General features: G+C 39.1%; 1 protein-coding gene across 1 annotated transcript in view; it reads right to left on the bottom strand.

The window, feature by feature from the left end:
- Nucleotides 1-15,215, bottom strand: part of PCDH15 (protocadherin related 15) — a 2,836,044-nt gene that overhangs the window by 1,583,220 nt on the left and 1,237,609 nt on the right. The window contains exon 11 of the mRNA XM_073685487.1: nt 8,624-8,830. Coding sequence (XP_073541588.1) covers nt 8,624-8,830 — 207 coding nt within the window. The remainder of the gene's footprint in view (nt 1-8,623; nt 8,831-15,215) is intronic.

Raw genomic sequence — 15,215 nt, 5'->3', positions numbered from 1 at the left:
AATTTTAGAAGTTTTTACTATTTTGATTAGTTATCAGAGAAATCACAAGGTGTTTCTGGGGAAGCAGTTTTATATGGCTAAAGTAATTTATAATTTAAGGGCATAATTTAATAATATCTTTATGTTTTTAATGCCATACTCAATTGAAGAGATTAAACAAAGAAAGTTTAAGAGCAGTGATGAGCGAGCATGCTCGTTATTCAAGATTTACGAGCTTGCTCAGGTGTTTTCCGATTATCTTCAGCGTGCTCGAATGTTATGTTTGAGTCACTCCGTGTGCATGATTTGCGATGGTTTGTGAGTTTTAATACATGTGTGGAATGCCTGTTTATTAGGCATTCCTCACATGTATTAAAGCTGTCAAACAGTCGCAAACCATGCACACACAGTGACCCAAACATAACATTCGAGCACGCCGCAAATACTCGGCGAGCACCCAAGCATGCTTGCCGAAAGGGTTAACAGAACACGCTCGCCCATCACTACTTAAGAGATATTTTCAACTTGAGCATGTGCTTCCATAGCAGATGTTTAGTCTAAGACATCATTTTTGTCTGTCTGATGAGACCCAGGTATTATCTTAAAATCATGATCACCATATTGTTCAATTCAGGACTAGAGATGAGCGGTGTTCGACTAGAACTGTTCGCCAATCTCAAATTCGAGCTGTTTTGGTCAGTGTTCGAGTCGTTCGACGAACGCCAACGATTTGCAAAAAATTCGGCTGTTCGAGGTTATGTTCGATAACTGTTCGTGCACCAAAAGCATAACTGGATTTTTTCACATCATTCAGGGATTGTCTGCCACTCACTGTAATGCCACAGCCATGGTGGTTGTGGCATTACAGTGGTTGCCCAAATCGATGGGAACAGTGCTCACAGTGAAACATGAAAAGCCGGCAATTCATCAGTGCCATACACCGGTACCCGACAATTTAGAACAGAAAGAATAGAGCATCACACATACATTAGATAGATAGAAACATGTCAGTCACATATATAAAAAGTACAGTGACAGTGTTGGCTACTGTACTTGTCATTTAGTGTTAAAGTATTTATTTAAAAAAATAATAGTGTTTTCATGCACCGTCTCTTTAAAAAAGCAGGCCCACGGAGCTTCCCAGGCTACTAATATCAGCCCCCAGCTGAATACCTAGCCTTTACTAGCTATTAAAATGGGGGACCCCAAAAAAAAATGACGTGGGGTCCTCCCTATTTTAATAGATAGCAAAGGTTAGGCAGACAGCTGGGGGCTGATATTAATAGCCCAGGAAGGGTGCCATGAATTTTGGCCCCCTCCCAGGCGAGAAACACCAGCCGTCAACCGCCCAAGAAATGGCGCATCCATAGGATGCGCCAATTCTGGCACTTAGCCTCGCTCTTCCCACTGCCCTGTAGCGGTGGCAGTGGGGTAATAGGGCTGGGGCTAATGTCACCTTATAATGCCAGCTGTCATCAAGCCCAGGTTAGTAATGGAGAGGCGTCTATAAGACACCCCCATTACTAACCCCATAGTCAAAGTTAAAAAAAATACAACACCCAGAATAAAGTCCTTTAATTGAAATAAACACACAATTCTTTAATGTTCTAAATTAAACCATACTTACCCTCACGCCCATTCCAGCTGAAGACAACAATCTCCTGCAATAAAAGTAAAATAATAAACCAACCTCATCCTTACCTTTCCATGGTTCCCAGGACAGCTCTAGCTCTGCTACATTCACATGACAAGTTGGATCGCAGCAGAAAGCTGCCATCCAGCTTGCCATGCCGAAGACACTGAGAAGCGCAGGCATGCTTGCGCTTCTCAGTGTCTCGCTGTGACGGCATCCAGATGAGCCGATTTCATCTCCAATGAACTCAGCTCACCTCATGCACGTAACTGGCAGCGTGGGAAAAGTATGGTTTAATTTAGAACATTAAAGAATTGTGTTTATTTCAATTAAAGGACTTTATTCTGGGTGTTTGTGTTTTTTTTAACTTTGACTATGGGGTTAGTAATGGGGGTGTCTTATAGACGCCTCTCCATTACTAACCTGGGCTTGATGTCAGTTGGCATTATAAGCTGACATCAACCCCAGCCCTATTACTCCACTGCCACCGCTACAGGGCTGTGGGAAGAGCGAGGCTAAGTGCTAGATGCGCCATTTCTGGGGCGGCTGACAGCTGGTGTTTCTAGCCTGGGAGGGGGCCAATATTCATGGCACCCTTCCTGGGCTATTAATTTCAGCCCCCAGCTGTCTGCCTAGCCTTTGCTAGCTATTAAAATAGGGGGGACCGCACGTCATTTTTTTGGGGGGTCCCCCATTTTAATATCTAGTAAAGGCTAGGTATTCAGCTGGAAGCTGATATTAGTAGCCTGGGTAGGTCCGTGAGTATTAACCCCTTCCCAGGCTTCAAACATCTGCTCCAGCCGTCAGCTTAACCTCCGCTAGAGACTAAAATTACGGGGTACCCCACGCCAATTTTTTTTTTAATAAATCCTTTATTTTAACACTAAATGACAAGTACAGAAATCAACACTATCACTGTACTTATTATATATGTGACTGACATGTTTCTATCTATCTAATCTATGTGTGATGCTCTATTCTTTCTGTTCTAAATTGTCGGGTACCGATGCTGAATTGCCGGCGGGCTTTTTTAAAGAGATTGTCTTCTGCGCAGTTTGTCAGCTTTTGGACACCTTTGAAGGTATTTTCTATGTGTTTTTGTTTGCCTGCCATTGGTTTTAATGGTGTTCAACGGTGTTCGACAGTGTTCTATGTTGTTCGATGAACAGTTCCACGAACATCTCGTTGTTCGACGAACCGAACCGAACCCGAACACTACAGGGGTGGCTCAACACTATTCAGGACATCAAAAAAGAGAGATAAGAACAACATGAACTTTCAAGAACTGTAAAATTGCTTCTCTACACTTCAGAATCATCAGTAAAAATCAAATCAATCAAATATCCAGCTGTGGGCACCTATCTTCCAAGGTCTTGCACAAATAGGCAGCACATTTTGTCAGCGGGGTATCAAGTAAACCAATTTCTATTTTGTGTATTTGTCTAGTTCAAATAGCAAAGCTAAAATATAATAGAATACATAAAAATAATTTCAGATGACACCTTAAAAGAGCTTTAAAAAACTTGGGAATATTCACAGTTAACCATTTAAAACAATAAAACAATTCAGCAGTCAGTAAACGTACCCAACTCACAAATAAAAGCTTTTTCTGATAAGTAGAACACTCTGCTGTTCATGCCGAAGGCACAGACCAAATGTTACCTATTGTTTTATCTGTAAATAGCCTTTAGTGCTAGTAAGTCAATTAGGATCGACTACCTGCTCAGAAGTCTGGGTAACACTACATGACAGGGAATGTCACAGACTTTGTATTTGTAGCAACAAGGGATTAAAATTGCTACCAGTGACAGCATGTCTAACACACGGCTGTGACCATATGGACGACAAGTTATGGCCTGGAGTCTCACCTCACATTCAGATTACAACTGGTAATAGTTTTGCTGCTACTTAAAATAAAGATTGCCTTAAGATCCTAATAATAACAGTCATTAGTCATATATCAAATATACACTGCTCAAAAAAATAAAGGGAACACTCAAATAACACATCCTAGATCTGAATGAATGAAATATTCTCATTGAATATTTTGTTCTGTGAAAAGTTGAATGTGCTGACAACAAAATCACACAAAAATCATCAATAGAAATCAAATTTATTAACCAATGGAAGCCTGGATTTGGAGTCACCCCCAAAATTAAAGTGGAAAAACACACTACAGGCTGATCCAACTTTGATGCAATGTCCTTAAAACAAGTCAAAATGAGGCTCAGAATTGTGTGTGGCCTCCTCGTGCCTGTATGACCTCCCTACAATGCCTGGGCATGCTCCTGATGAGGTTGTGCATGGTCTCCTGTGGGATCTCCTCCCAGATCTGGACTAAAGCATCCACCAACTCCTGGACAGTCTGTGCTGCAACGTGACATTGGTGGATGGAGCGAGACATGATGTCCCAGATGTGCTCAATCGGATTCAGGTCTGGGGAACGGGCGGGCTAGTCCATAGCTTCAATGCCTTCATCTTGCAGGAGCTGCTGACACACTCCAGCCACATGAGGTCTGGCATTGTCCTGCATTAGGAGGAACCCAGGGCCAACCAGCATATGGCCTCACAAGGGGTCTGAATATCTCATCTCGGTACCTAATGGCAGTCAAGCTACCTCTGGCGAGCAGAGGGAGGGCTGTGCGGCCCTTCAAAGAAATGCCACCCCACACCATTACTGACCCACTGCCAAACCGGTCATGCTGAAGGATGTTACAGGCAGCAGATCACTCTCCACGGCATCTCCAGACTCTGTCACGTCTGTCACAAGTGCTCAGTGAGAACCTGCTTTCATCTGTGAAGAGCACAGGGTGCCAGTGGCGACTTTGCCAATCCTGGTGTTCTGTGGCAAATGCCAAGCGTCCTGCACGGTGTTGGGCTGTGAGCACAACCCCCATCTGTGGATGTCGGGCCCTCATACCACTCTCATGGAGTCAGTTTCTAACCGGTTGTGCAGACACATGCACATTTGTGGCCTGCTGGAGGTCATTTTGCAGGACTCTGGCAGTGCTCTTTCTTTTCCTCCTTGCACAAAGGTGGAGGTAGCAGTCCTGCTGCTGGGTTGTTGACCTCCTACGGCCCCCTCCATGTCTCCTGGTGTACTCGCCTGTCTCCTGGTAGTGCCTCTAGCCTCTGAACATTACGCTGACCGACACAGCAGACCTTCTTGACACAGCTCGCATTGATGTGCCATCCTGCATGAGCTGCACTACCTGAGTAACTTCTGTGGGTTGTAGAGTCTGTCTCATGCTACCACGAGCGTGAAGGCACAACCAACATTCAAAAGTGACCAGAACATCAGCCAGAAATCATTGGTACTGAGATGTGGTCTGTGGTCCCCACCTGCAGAACCACTCCTTTATTGAGGGTGTCTTGATAATTGCCAATAATTTCCATCTATTGTATATTCCATTTGCACAACAGCATGTGAAATTGATTGTCAATCAGTGTTGCTACCTAAGTGGACAGTATGATTTCACAGAAGTTTGATTTACTTGGAGTTAAATTCTGTTGCTTAAGTATTCCCTTTATTTTTTGAGCAGTTTATATATAGTGAGCAGCCAGAAGGATGTCTGTCCTACCCCTTATAAAAGAAATACAGTATTATTATCATAGTGATATCTATTAAAGGGAACCTGTCATGTAAAATAACAGGATTAATCTACAGGTATTGAGTTAATCTAAAACTGAAAAAAAATAATTGGGGTTAATCTGAGGTTAATAGTGTACTGAGAGCCCTGCTGCTGAGAGGAAATTAATTTTATTCCCCCCCCAGCAGGCTCATTCAATCAGTCAAAGGAGTGGTACCAGTGTGATTTCAGTCACCACTTTGTGTATAAAGAGCAGCGGCTGTAACCGCACCCCCTGGCACTGACTGACAGCAGGCTCCAATGCTGATCCTGCTGTCAGTCAGTGCCGGGGATGCAGTTACAGCCGCTCCTCTCTATACACAGAGCGATGACTCAAACTGCGCTGGTGCTTACCCCAGTAACAGAAAAAGAAAGCATGCCAAGGGGGATTAAGGTCATTTACTCCACGCAGAATAGCTCTCAGTGCGAGCGCCGCATGGTGTCAGAACACTATTAATCTACAAATTAACTCCATATTTGCAGGTTAATAGCTATATTTTACATGACAAATTCTCTTTAAAGTATAGATATTGCTCATCTTGAGCTGTAACCTCTAAGCAGAGAGCACCTACAGTATAAGGATGAAAAGCAAAATTTGACTGCTTAAGTTGGTAAGCATTTTAGCCCTCATTAATTAAACTATTTACATCAATTTTTGATGCAATGGTTGCCTTAACCAGTTTAAGACCAGGCCCTTTCCACCTTCCTGACCAAGCCAAGAACATTTTCAGGTTTTTCCATACATGCACCTTCAACCGCTTCTAATATTTTTTTCTTTCAAATATTCAGATAGTTTTACCTTCATTTTTTTATCTTTTATTTTTTGATACATTGGGTGTAATTTTTACGTCATTTTTATGTTCCTTTTTTTGCTGTTGCCAGGAAATAAATGTAAAGAAAAATAGGAAGCACATGTCTATAGTTCAAATTTTTTTGATTTCATGTTTTATGACCATAAATGATCACAAAAAAAAAAATTAAAATATGTTCTCCTTTCACTTCAAATATTTTTTTATAAATCAGACATTTTTTACATGTCTTTTTTTGTTTTATTTATGCTTTCTTGATTTTTTTTTATTTATTTCACATACTTTGCTCCTCTGTGCTCTTAAAGGGTCATTTTAACATATTATTAAATTATTTTTATTTTTCTTCTTTTTATTGTTGATCTCCCATGCAACTGGGTCTGGTATATTAGCCCAAATTACATGGGAAATTTAGCTCCTTGGCCGCACAGCAGAGCTAACCGGGCCCAACTTAACGACCACACGAGCATTGGGCCTGAAAGATGAGGCACCACCAGTGCTTCCTATACTGTATATAGAGCACTTGTTCAGTAGTAGATATACAGAGATCATGTAATAAAACATACCTGCCTTCCCTGTGGGGAGTTCAGTAGTGTCTGATAGTCTTGCAGTTGCAAGGTCACGTGGATGAAGTATACCTTGCATTGACATTTTAGAAAGACAGTTCAGAGTAAAGTGCAGACCGTCAGAAAATTTAAAGTAAAGTCTATGGGCAGTCAGGAAGTAGTTAAAGTATCATAAATCATGAATCATGCTATGATAATGCAAAACACTGAAACTTATCTTGGCACTTGATCAATTTAAACTGTGCAGAAGAGAGTGGGTATGATTTTAAAGGAGTGTGTGTGGTTTTCAGGTTTTAGGCAATTTTACTATCAAAACCCCACAACCACAAACTTAATACACATCTATATCTGTATCATTTTCTGACAAACAGACAGTCTCATGTACACCAAATTTACTTAAGATAATCAACATTTTAAGAAATTTGACAACTTCAGTGATCTCACTTCATGGACTGGTGTAAGAAGTTTTAGCCTCAGTAAAATTGGATATTTGTATCTTAAGTTTTATATAGGTTTTTTCCATTTATTCAATTTAAAACAGGAATTCCTATGTTATATTAGTGAGCTGGACATATGACTACTCCTGGTATGTGTCACTATATATAACTTGTTACAGGAGTTGTGCAGATTTAGTTACATAGTTACATAGGTTGAATAAAGACCTAGGTCTATCAAGTTCAAACTTCCTCCCCAATTGTACATTTTGTCACTAATTTAACTATAACTCACAATGTTATCTGTATCAAGGAAATTGTCCAGCACTTTTTTGAAAGCTGTTGTAGTGTCGGCCATTACTATCTCTTGTGGACAGCATTCCACAGCCTGACTGCTCTGACTGTAAATAACCCTTTCCTGTTTACCAGCTGGAAGCGCCTTTCTTTCACCCGTAATGAGTGCCCCCTGGTTCTTAGTATGGTCTTTGGAAGGAATAAGTCATGTGCTAGTCCTTTGTACTGACCACATATATATTTGTACATGTAAATGAGATCTCCTCTGAGGCATCTTTTTTTCTAAGATAAACAAGCCCAACTTTTCCAACCTCTCATTATATGAGAAGCTTACATCCCTTGTAATGATCTAGTTGCCGCCTTTGAACTGACTCTAACTTCTGAATATCCTTTTTAAAATGTGGAGCGCAAAAAATGGATCCCATATTCTAGATATGGCCTCACAAGTGATTTATAAAGGGGTAACAGTACGTTGGGATCACAAGATTTTATCTCTCATTTTATACATCCTAAAATCTTGTTTGCTTTTGCGGCTGCTTTATTAAAGTGGAATTGAAATGTACTCAAACTTTACAAAAATTGGTATTCTCCAGCATACGTGTGCTACAACTTAAAGGAGAGCACTCTAGGCTGGGACTTCCGTTGTCGACTTGGCCCCGGAAGTCTCGGCCTATGGGCACTGTAAGGTTGTGGCAACATTGTAATACCACAACATGTGCCGCAATGTTACATTCAGTACTTTAGCTTGGGACAATCTGGGCTTAGTAGTGGTTGGAAGTCAGGGATTCAGCACATGACAGCGTCAAAAAGAGGCACTGAGGACTGTAGAAAGGAGAGTGAGCAGAGGACGTGAGCCGTGTAGTATTAGTTTTTTTTTTCTACATCTTACTTTTATTTTGCCCTGAGGTTCCTCCAGACCCCAGAGCATAATAAGTGATGTTAAATTTGCAGAAAATAAATTCACAGATCATCAAATTTCTTGGTAAAATCAAGACTATTTGAATTTGAATTTCATTAGAGCCATTCATTTTTAGTTGTGATAAGGTGTAATTTGAAGCTCCTGGTCTTTTTTGCAAATTCTTTAACAGTACCCTAATCTACTACATGGCATTTAAAATAGAGCCCTGGTTGTAGACTACCATCAGACGGAATACAAATGATATACAAATGTAGATCATACATGTAATTCATCATTCAAAATCTCTTTTCCACGTTTATCTTGATAATAGTCACTTTTTAAATACAGTAAAAGCATTGTAGGTAATAAAATATAATGACTCACTTCTTCAATGTCATTATCCAGAGCTACAAAACCCAGTGGAGCAGTTAAGTTCTGATTTTCCGAGATCGTTGTTCCAACAGGCGATGACTCCAGGATATAACCCTGATAAGTGGAAAAAGTGAAATATGGAGCTTGGTTGTTCTCATCCAAGATATCTATATGAAGATTAGCAAATGCTGGAAGTGGGTGACCATTGTCTTGTTCTGCCTGCAATATAAAAAAACATTACTTGTATGTGTCAATGTAAAAATATGCAAACATTTTATGAATATATTTCATTCATATAGTGTCCCAACAACAGCAATCCTAAAAGGGGCTTCAATGCAAATCTTGAAATGATACCATGATCCATCATCTTGATAACTTGCCACACATGGATAGCTCAATTAAAGAAATTACATCATCAAAAAATTTATTTTCATGAATATGAAAGCTATCATTTTTATTTTTCCACACAATGATTAATATTTTTTCAAAATCAGAAAACTGAAAAGTAAAATTTTCAGATTTTCCCATTTCCAGTAACACTAACACACAAGAAAATACCATAGGCAACCCTCGGTGGGTTAATTATTTAATAACATTACTTATAACAATTATTTAATGATTCAATACAATTAAAAATTAAAGCAAATATAATAAATATAAATATATTTTTCATCAAATATAATATTTTTTTACTAAAATTAAAAAAGTGACAATTCTTTTAAGAGGATGAAGATAACTTAACATTGTATGAATAGTAAAGGGATCGGCAGCACTGCAGTAAAGGTTTTATGCGTAGTAGGTAAGGAAGATCGTCCTATCATATCAAATTTTTGAATAAAAATCTTTCTGCAGCATTAAGGGTCCAAAAGTACATAGTGAGCACTATCATTTTTAAGCCAGCTATACAGCAATCAACCAATTAAAGTTTTCTGGCATAGTTTCTAGACAAATGCCACCTCTAACTAAGTGGTCACTAAAAGACACTGAAAGGATCTAAGATTAGATATACCTGCTTCCTTTTCCCCTTAACAGCACCTTACCTGTTCTCAATTTTTGTGTGGTATTATAGCACAACCATCTTCACTTCAATGAAGCTGAGTTGTAAGACCACATACAACCGATGGAGTCACTGAAATTTTCTGTCACAAAGTCACTTCAGAAAAAAGCCAAAGGCCTTTTTCTTGATTCAACTCTACCGGCAGTTTTACGGTCATTTCCATAACATCTCTGCCGGGCAGAGTATTTTTAATGTATTCTAGATACTAGAGAGTGGGTGACTTCCATAATAAACCACATGTTACTTCTTTTAACTGCTCCAAGATTTCCAAACCATAAAGCAGTTAAAGGAAGTAAAGTTAGCAAGAAAATGTTCACAGCAATGTTCTTTTGACAATGCTGTGCATAATGTCTATTTTTTTGCAACAGTTTACCATGCTTTTACAGAAGGATTCCAGGCAAAATTTGCCCAAAAAAGACAATCAATGCACATACCCTTAAAGCACTCTCAGATGTAAGAAGCAAGAGTGTTTGGGCTGATTAAACTGAAATTGAATTATTTAGTCTGGATACCAAGCTTTGCTTCTTACCTGGCCTTGACTTGAACTTGGTCATGTATCTTTTTTTCGACTGTACTAACTATGTAACTATAATTTGTTATAATAAATCAGCAATGAACTTAGTAAGGCTATGCGCCCACGATCAGTCTATAGCAGCACTTTGGACACAGCATATTTTTGCTACGTCCAAAGTGCTGCATCCGATCACGCAGGTAAATCTGCATGTGTTCATTGAACAATGCGAATTTACAGCATCCAATACATTCTATTGAGAAAATTTCATTTCATGACATGCTTCGGCTCGTAAAGCCATGCCATGGATGAGTTTACGCGGCGTCAAATAGAAGCAGAGTGGGCAAGGGATTTCTATAAATTCCATCCACTGTGTTTGTACTGTAGAACGCAGCATTTTGGACGCAGCGCCAGTGATCTGCATCCAAAACCCTGCTATTAGGGATCATGGGCACGCAGTCTTAAAAGTTGGAATATTTATGTTAATGTGATGTTTCAGCCTTTCAACATATTGACAAATTTTAACAGCCTCTATTTTGGTTTTGTTCTCATATGGGATTTTGTGTAGACTAATAATAGAAAAAAAATCCATTTTACAATTTACATTGAGTCTCTATTTTACAATTATATGAATTTTTATATCTTATGAACAAGTACACTGCATAATACATTATGTTCTTTAAATTCTTTGAAAAAAAAGGTATCATAAAGTTAGAGCACCATATTTTCTCATAGAACATAACATTGTAAATTGTACAAGGTGTTACAAGTAGTCATTACCATTACATTATACAAAGCAAACGCAAATAACAAAGCAAGGCTACATTATAAGAAGCCAGTAATATTGTCTATAAGCACATATACACTTTTGACTGGTGTTAATCAAATGCACAATTAGTCAACAGCTATCTCTCCTGGTTAAACCATGCAAAGAAACGCTATACTTGGTGTGAAGATACAGCTTAAAATCTTTATCAGCCAGACGTTTAGATTTGTTAATCCAAGTGAAATACACTATTATGTTTCTGTTGACTTGTGAATGTATGTGTATTTATGTGCCTGGTCAATAAGAACAGATCAGTATTTGTATAACCCTGATTGTTGTCTCCTCTTTGATTCTGAAACAATGATGCTGATTTAAAAAGCCCCTGCTATAACAGCTATGTAAATTGATTAGCTCAAACAATGAGACCTGAGTGAGCCCTGCACCTCTAACCCCGACCTGTGACTGATGACCTTTATATGTAAATAGAAAAAGGTTTATCTATCTTGGTGAAGAGAGACTTAAAACAGATATTTAAGGAGAAGCAAGAGGACACACAGACTGTGTGTTTCTTTCTTTTGACTGCAGGGTTAGTAATGGGGGTGTCTGATAGACACTTCTCCTTTACTAACCCCTTGGCTTGATGTCAGTGGACATTACATAGCTGACATCAACCACAAAATCATTATCTCGATTGCCAATGCACCAGGCCAATTGGGAAGAGCCGAGGCGAAGTGCCAGAATTGGTGCATCTAATGGATGGGCCATTTCTAGGATGGCTTATGGCTGGTCTTATTTGGTTGGGAGGGGGCCAATATCAAAGGCCCCTTCCCAATCTATTAATATTTTCTCGCAGCTTTCTTTTTAGCCTTTTTTGGTTAGTAACAATAGGAGGGACCCCACGCCAGGTTTTGAGTGGGTCTCCCCTTTACTGACCTGTAAAGGCAAAGCAAACAGCTGTGACTGGCTGAGGGCTGGTCTTATTAGGCTGAGGGGAGCAAATATCCATGGCCCTTCCCAGCCTATAAATATCAGCCCACAGCTGTTTGCTTAGCCTTTGCTGGTTATTAAAAATGGAGGAGACCCAACTTATTTTTGTTTAGGTCCCCCCTTTTTAATAACCAGTAAAGGTTAAGCAGACAGCTGGGGGCCAATATTAATAGGCCAGAAAGGCCCACGGATATTGGCCCCTTCCCAGCATAATAGGACCAGTCTGCATCTGTCTGCTTTCCTTTAGCTGGTTATTAAAAATGGGGGACCCCACATCATTTTTTTCATTTATTTATTTATTTCCTAAATACAAGTACACAAAACTACACACACAAAGCACTGATTATATATCTCACTGACATATATTTATTTATGCATTCTATCTACATATCCATCCATATATTTTATTCTAATTGTTCGGGCTGTGAATTTACTGTACTTAGGTGATGAAATGTTGGGTTTCCTTTAAGATGTGTGTCTAAAAATCGCATGGTCCGTTTGCCGTTTGATTTTTTTTCTCCCCATTGACTTGCAGTGGCAAGTGTGATCTGATTCTCGCAGACAATCACAACATGCAATGATTTTTTTCTGTCTGATCTGAGCTGAGAAAAAACTTGCAGATGAGCACAGACTCATTTACTTACATTGGTCATTTACGAACATACCTATTGCACTCTTGCATTTGTTTACATTTACTAACATTGGTCAGAGTGCAATGCAAAGTTTTCTCTCATTGCACTTCTCCGATTTATATGTTCGTGTGCTTGAGCCATTAGGCAATTACTGTCCTGAGCCAAGGTCACGGATTTATGGTCAAATTTGTAAGGTCTATGGCAACTTTGGTACAGGGCAGTGAAGGAGTTTGTATGTGCATCCCTAGTGGATCAGTGCAAAGAAGGTATTAATGTCAGTATCCCTATCAAAGATCAGTGGAAGGATTAATGTTGCATTCCTGTTGTCCAGTGTGAAACTTGCTCCTTTAGGTTCCAGACTTTTCACTACGGCAGATAGGTTGAGTCTAGATTCTAATTCTGTCTCCCCGCATAGGGCTTTCCGTGGCCTTCATTTCTCACTTAGACTATTCTCCCCTGAAACAAACTGCTCCCCATACAGAATACTCTCCATGCCCCCCTAATGCAGACTGGTCTCTACACTGGTTGCTTGTTTTAGGATTATAAAATGTTCTTCTCACAGGAAAAGAAGACATTTTGAGATCAGAGCTAATATTCAGGCCCTGATTCATCAAGAGCGGCAATCTTCAGGCCGGTTTTGATGAGGGGCAGTGTGGAGTGCAAGTATCCTGATTTAATAAAAGACATATGCCTCTTAATAAATCAGGAGCCTCTGGCAAGTGGAATGCACCTCTGTGTGCACCTAGCCACAAATCTTACTTAAGGTCCTGATGGTTTAAGATTTAAAGCATAGCGAATGTCCCTGCTCATCATTTGACGCTGCCATGCCCTGTCTCTTGCCAGCTCCTTCCACTTTGTCAGGTCTTTGTGAAATTGGCATGAGAATACCTAAAATCACAAAATTTTCGTGCAGCCTCGAGCTTTTTGCACCAGAATTCGTGCATAAAAGCTTTGATAAATTGGGCCCTTAATCTTTCAGTACAATGTATTCATGATAGCAGCAACATACAACTTGCTACAACTCTATTCCAGGAAGCCATTTCCATTTCAGAAAGCTTTTTTTTTCCATATAATTTTGCATGGAATATAAAAATGAGCCTCATTGTCCAAAGTCACAGGAAATCATTGTTCCCTATTGTGTAATACAATAGTAAATATTGCTGCATTAAAATAGAGTGTAATCATAATTTTGAACAGTATTCAAAGACCCAGATGGCATCATTTTAACTTGTGCGATCATTCACATGCTAATGCTCAGAATTTGTTTCACTGATTGAAAATCTGAAAAGTAAAGCATCAGTAAAATATTAAATTTAAAATGTCCATCCACATTTAACTGAGCAGATGGAATTACAATAAACACAAAAAGTACAGTTTGCATTTTCTTTTCATATCATGATTTAATTATCACTGTATCATGGATATCACAAAATGTTGTGTCATAAATTCACTGTGCCATGAAATGTACACTACGCTTACTGAAGACAGGGGAAAAATGTTCCATTAATGGAGTTTAACCACTTGGACCACCAGAGATTGCTGGAATGTGGACCTTCCCATGCCTTGCATTAGTTACAGTATAAGTAAGTATCCAAGCTAGCATGTCTATTTTTCTCCATATTTTCTATGGAATTTAATGGAGCATCAAGCTCAGATACCACTCAGTACAATTCCTCCTCCTTGCATCTGTCTAACTAAAGAGTGGACTCTTCATCCCATAGTAGCATAGACACAAATAGTTAATAAACTTTGATAGCACAGAAAAACCTGTATAACATATTATGATGTATGACTATGTACTGTTATGTATCATCTCTAAATTTCCTGCTATTGAAAAGGATGAAAAGAGTCTAAGCAATTCTTCCTGCAGTATAAGCAAATATGACACTTTCCTAAAACAATGTAAAAGAAATGGGCAAATCCTTTGGAATTCAAATTCGCCAGCTCTGCCAAATTTGTCAAAAATTTTGATTGCCCTGAAAAGACATGTATTACACTTTGAAGCCTTCTAAACTGTATCCAAAACCATTCAAGCTTTTTAATGCAAACACAGCATCATTAATGTCAGTGACCTTAATATATACAGTATGAATTAGGGGTAAATGGATGGTAACCTTCTTCATTTCTTGTGTAAAAAGAATCAAAACAATCCCTAAAAACATATTTTTGTCATTAACAGATCACGGCATGTGCTTGTAATATAAAGAGCTTCTCCACTTTGAAGATGAAGTACAGTGGTGGCCAAAAGTATTGGCACCCCTGCAATTCTGTCAGATAATACTCAGTTTCTTCCTGAAAATGATTGCAATCACAAATTCTTTGGTCTTATTATCTTCATTTAATTTGCTTGCAAGGAAAAAACACAAAAGAGAATGAAGCAAAAATCAAATCATTGATCATTTCACACAAAAATCCAAAAATGGGCCAGACAAAAGTATTGGCACCCTCAGCCTAATACTTGGTTGCACAACCTTTAGCCAAAATAACAGCGAATAACCGCTTCCGGTAACCATCAATGAGTTTCTTACAATGCTCTGCTGGAATTATAGACCATTCTTCTTTGGCAAACTGCTCCAGGTCCCTGATATTTGAAGGGTGCCTTCTCCAAACTGCCATTTTGAGATCTCTCCACAGGTGTTCTATGGGATTCA

Source organism: Phyllobates terribilis, unplaced genomic scaffold (assembly GCF_046119375.1).
Source record: "Phyllobates terribilis strain yellow unplaced genomic scaffold, ASM4611937v1 Scaffold_5__5_contigs__length_657084704, whole genome shotgun sequence".
Lineage (NCBI taxonomy): Eukaryota > Metazoa > Chordata > Amphibia > Anura > Dendrobatidae > Phyllobates > Phyllobates terribilis.
The sequence above is the reverse complement of the archived record's forward strand: the minus strand, read 5'-3'. Positions and strand labels throughout refer to the sequence as shown.